The following is a 4,990-nucleotide window of genomic DNA, read 5'->3' as shown; positions in this document are numbered from 1 at the left end:
GTCACTGTGTCCATGAGCTATTAGCACGCGTTTCTCACACCCATCACTTTGCCTTTGCGCACAGGCAGCTGCAGGTCAGTATAAATGGGGAGGGGGTCCGGGGGGGGCCGTGCCCCCTGCCCAGCCGGAGCCTCGCGCTCCCTTGCCGCACCCCTGCTTTGGGGCTTCTTCCTCCTTTTTCCAATTTCCCCCTTTAAAAAAATAAAAAAATAAAATAAATCACTTTATTTTGGTCCCCTCCCACTCCCCCCCCCCAAAAATAATAATTAAAAAAATCCCACAAAAGTTATGAATTGTGGGGAGGTTGCCCCCCTTCCCCCCCCTCACACCCTGGTGCCCCATTCACCCCCATTTCAGCTCTCATCTCCCGCTCTTCCTTCTCTTGTCTCGTCTCATTGCCCTCCTGCTCCCTGTCCGTCCTGTCTGGGGGTCCCCAGCAATGGGGGGGGGGCACAGCGGCACGCGGTGTCCCGTCGCCCCCCCCCCCAGCTTCCCTGCTCCCAGCTCTCCTTGGGGCGCAGCGGGGAGCACCCATGTGTGCAGCACAGTGGGGCTGGGTGCATGTGGGGTCAGGGCTTAGCATTAGGGTCAGGGTTAGGGTTGTGGTTTAGGGTTAGGATTTAGGGTCAAGGTTAGGATTTGGGTCAGGGTTTGGGGTTAGGGGCAGGGTTAGGGTAAAATGGGGTTTGGGGTTAGGGGTGTAGTTTGGGTCAGGATTTGGGGTCAGGGTCAGGGTTTGGGTCATGCTTTAGAGCGAGGATTTGAGTCAGGGTGTAGGGTTAGGGTCAGGGTTATAGTATGGGCTCAGTATGGGGTCAGCACTATGGGTCATGGTTTAGGGTCAGGGCTTAGCGTCATGGTTTAGGGTTAGGGTAAAAGTTAGGATCAGGGTTTGCAGTTAGGGTTGTGATTTGGGGTCAGGGTTTGGGGTTAGGGTCAGGATTTGGGGTGAGGGTCAAGATTAGGGTTATGGTTTGGGGTCACGGTTTGAGGTTAGGGTCACGGTTAGGTTTATAGTTTGGGGTTGGGTTATGGGATCAGGGTTAGGGTTATGATTTGGGGTCAGGATGTGGGGTCAGGATTAAGGTCATGGTTTAGGGTTAGGGTCAGGGTAAATGGGTCAAGGTTTGTGTCAGGGTTTTGGGTTAGGGTCATGATTTGGATTCAGGGTTTAGGGTTAGGGTCAGAGTTAGGGGTCGCCATGCCCCCGCAGCGGGCTGGGGCTGGGGTTTGCGGTGCCCCCTGACCCCTGGGCTGTTTGCCTGCAGCCACTGCATCCAGCAGATCCTGGAGGCCGTCCTGCACTGTCACCAAATGGGGGTCGTGCACAGGGACCTCAAGGTGAGCGCGTCCCCCTCAGTCCCTCCGCGTCCCTTGGGTCTGGGTCCCTGGGGGGGCACCCTGCCCCTCGCACACTGGCTGTGGGGCGTGGAGCCGTGGGGTGACATGGGGCCACCCCCCATCCCTCCCCGCAGCCGGAGAACCTGCTCCTGGCCAGCAAGTGCAAGGGCGCGGCGGTGAAGCTGGCTGACTTTGGGCTGGCCATCGAGGTGCAGGGTGATCAGCAGGCCTGGTTCGGTGAGTGACCCCCCTGCAGCCCCCCCCGCAGCCACGGCCCCGCGCTCAGCCCCTGCCCCGTGCCAGGCTTCGCCGGCACGCCCGGCTACCTGTCCCCCGAGGTGCTGCGCAAGGAGGCCTACGGCAAACCCGTGGACATCTGGGCCTGTGGTAAGGGTGCCGCGGAACCCGCGTCCCAACCCTGGACCCCCACCCTGTCCCCATTGCCTCCACCCCATCCCCAGCCCCCAGATCCCATCCCCACACCCCCTATCCTGTCCCTGTCCCCATCCCCATCCCGTCCCCATCTCTCCTCTCCCCACCCTCGTCCCCTCCATCCCATCCCCGTTCCCATCCATTCTCGTCCCCTTCCTGTCTCAGTCCCCATATCGGTCCCACACTGGTTCCATCCCAGTCCCCGTATTGGTCCCATTCCAGTCTCTACTGGTCCCCATCACAGTTTTTATCCCAGTCCCCACCCAAGTCCTCAGTGGGGGTCCCCATCCTGGTCCCATTCCAGTCTGTACCGATCCCCATCCCAGGCCCCACAGCGGTCCCACTCCAGGTTATACTGAACCCCATCCCAGTCCCCGTACTGGTTGTCTCAGTCCCCATGCTGGTCCCATTCTGGTTTATACTGATCCCTGTCCCAGCACCTGTACAGGTCCTGTTCGAGTTCATACTGGTCCCCATCCCAGTCCCCATACTGGTCCCATCCCAGCCCCCCACCCCGTCCCTGCCCCCCGGTGCCGGTCCCACTGACGTGCGTGCGGCGCAGGGGTGATCCTGTACATCCTGCTGGTGGGATACCCGCCCTTCTGGGACGAGGACCAGCACAAGCTGTACCAGCAGATCAAGGCGGGCGCCTACGACGTGAGTGCGCCGTTACCCCTGCCCCCCCCGCGGGGACAGAGGGGCCGCAGCCGCCCCCTCCCCGCCCCGTCCCGCTGTGTCCCTGCAGTTCCCCTCCCCCGAGTGGGACACGGTCACCCCCGAAGCGAAGAACCTCATCAACCAGATGCTGACCATCAACCCTGCCAAGCGCATCACCGCCCACGAGGCCCTCAAGCACCCGTGGGTCTGCGTAAGTGTCCCCCCCACCCCGGGGCCGTCCCTGTGGGACGCGGTCCCCACGCTGACCCCGCTGTGTCCCCGCAGCAACGCTCCACCGTGGCCTCCATGATGCACAGACAGGAGACGGTGGAGTGCCTGAAGAAGTTCAACGCCCGCAGGAAGCTGAAGGTGGGGCCGGGGGCATCCGCGCTGCCAGCGACCCCGGGGTCCCGTCCCAGCGTGTCCCAGTCCCACTCCGCCCGTGTCCCATTGACTTCCCGTGTCCCACCCTCCTGTCGTGGCCATGTCCCCTTCTCATCGTGGCCGTGTCGTCTTCCTGTTACGGCCGTGTCCCCATGCCTTCCCATGTCCCCATCCTGCCATGGCTGTCCCCCCACGTCCTCCCATGTCCCACAGCCCCATCCCAGGATGTCCCAGCCCCACCCCAGCCGTGACTTGGGGCTTTTCCGTGTCCTCCGGTCCCTCCCTGGCCGTGTCCCATTGCTTCACAGTGTCCCACATTTCCCTTCTGGAATGTCTCAGTGCCTGGCTGCGTCCCCATCCCACCGGTGTCCCAGTGCTCTCCCATGTCCTGGTGTCACCCTGACTGTGTCGCGGTGTCACCTGGCTTTGTTACAGTCCTTCCCTGCCTTCCCACGTCCCCCTGTCCCATCTCGGGGTGACCCAGTGCCACCCCCATGTCCCGGTGCCCCGCGGTGCCGCGCTGACCCGGTGCCGTTGCAGGGCGCGATCCTCACCACCATGCTGGCCACCCGGAACTTCTCAGGTGAGCCCCCCCCCGCCCGGCCCTGGGACGCCTCGCCGCCCCCCGCGTCCCTGGGCCTGGCCACGCTCGCTGCCGCTCTCTTTCTCTCTTTCCCCCCACCCTCCAAACTCCCCCAACCCCCATTTTGACGCGAGGACGGCCGTGCCGTGCGGTAACGGGGCTGGGGGGGGGGGACACAGGAGGCGACGTGGGGGTCACCCCCAGCAGGGGCTCCCGCCCCGTGCCCACCTAACGGGGTCGCTTCCTTTCTCTCCTCTCGCTGCCCGCCCCGCAGTGGGCAGACAGACCACCGCGCCTCCCTCCATGTCGGCCGCTGCGGCCCCCCTGGGGCTGGTGGAACAAGGTAGACGCCGCACGGACCCCCCCGTGCCGCCCGCTTGCCTCTGGTCCCCTCCCCACCCCACTCCTCCTCCTCCCCCTCCTCCTCCTCCTCTTCCTCCTCCTCCTCCAGGCTCGGGGTCCCTCCTCGGGAATGGCACCGCACGCATGGGACCCCCCAACCTGTCCGCCTGTCTGCCTGTCCCCCCCCCACCCCCACTGCTTTTGGGGAGGAAGGTGTCCCCACCGCTGCCACGCGGTGTCCCCGTCACCGCTTGTGTCCCCGCACCGGGGCTGAGTGGGGTGCGTGGGGCCGTGGGCTGGGGGTGTGCCCAGTGCCACAGTGCTGTGGGACCCCCATGGGACCCAGGACCCCCATGGCACCCAGGATGCTCATGGTACTTGGGACTCCCGTGTCGCCCGGGACCCTCATGGTGCATGGCATTCCCATGGCACGTGGGACTCCCACAGCACCTGGGACTATTGTGTCACCCAGGACCCCCGTATCACCTAGGACCCCCGTGGTACATGGCATCCCCATGGCACCTGGGACCCCTGTGGTATCCAGGACCCCCATGGTATGCAGCACCCCTGTGTCACTTGGGACCCCTGTGGTACCTGGCATCATCCCCATGTCACCAGGGACCCCTGCAGTAGCTGGAAGCCCTGTGGCACCCACGGTGACACCTGGGACCCCCAGTGGCCCCCAGCCCCCCCACAGGACCACTGTTGGCACCGCCATGGCCCCCAGCACCCATCACAGGACCCCACGGCCCCATCGCAGCACCCAGTGCCCCTGATGGCACATGGCGGGATGGGGGGGGTCGGGGAGTATTTCAGGGCCATCCTTCCCATAACGCCCCCAATTTTGGGGGCGTGCCCACCCCCTGGCTGCTGCTCCATCCCACGGCATCGCCCCGCTGCAGGGGGGGCTGCACTGCTGCATGGGGGCTGCACCCACGCATGGGGAAGATGGTGCCGCTGCATGGGGGGGAGAGGGGCTTCATGCAAGCACGTGGGGGGGCTGCATTGTCGCATGGGGGGCTGCATTCCCCTATGGGGTCTGCGCTGTAGCATGCCCGCACAGCCCCGTTGCGCTGTAGCCGGTGTTTGTGGTGCCGCGAAACACTCGGCGGGTCTTAAACCCCCCCACAGCCAGCGAGCTCCCCCCCGGGGACCCCCCACCGATGGCTCTGGTTTAGACCCCGGCCCCCAGCGCCGCAGCCCCCAGCCCGCTTCCCGAGGAGGGCCCGCACCCCAGGGACACGGCTGTGC

At 64.8% G+C, this 4,990-nt stretch overlaps 1 protein-coding gene across 2 annotated transcripts in view; it reads left to right on the top strand.

Annotated features, from left to right (window-relative positions):
- The window catches only part of CAMK2B (calcium/calmodulin dependent protein kinase II beta), a gene marked incomplete at its 5' end in the record, with an annotated part of 11,957 nt that overhangs the window by 2,679 nt on the left and 4,288 nt on the right, over window positions 1-4,990 (top strand). Inside the window, 8 exon segments of one of the 2 annotated variants that reach the window (XM_021375022.1) lie at window positions 1,269-1,341; window positions 1,476-1,578; window positions 1,645-1,728; window positions 2,336-2,430; window positions 2,519-2,641; window positions 2,716-2,799; window positions 3,355-3,397; window positions 3,672-3,763. In XM_021375022.1, coding sequence (XP_021230697.1) covers window positions 1,269-1,341; window positions 1,476-1,578; window positions 1,645-1,728; window positions 2,336-2,430; window positions 2,519-2,641; window positions 2,716-2,799; window positions 3,355-3,397; window positions 3,672-3,763 — 697 coding nt within the window. 2 annotated transcript variants of the gene reach the window in all.

This window comes from Numida meleagris, chromosome 21 (genome assembly GCF_002078875.1).
Source record: "Numida meleagris isolate 19003 breed g44 Domestic line chromosome 21, NumMel1.0, whole genome shotgun sequence".
Taxonomy (NCBI): Eukaryota; Metazoa; Chordata; class Aves; order Galliformes; family Numididae; genus Numida; species Numida meleagris.
This window is presented reverse-complemented; position numbering and strand designations above follow the sequence as displayed.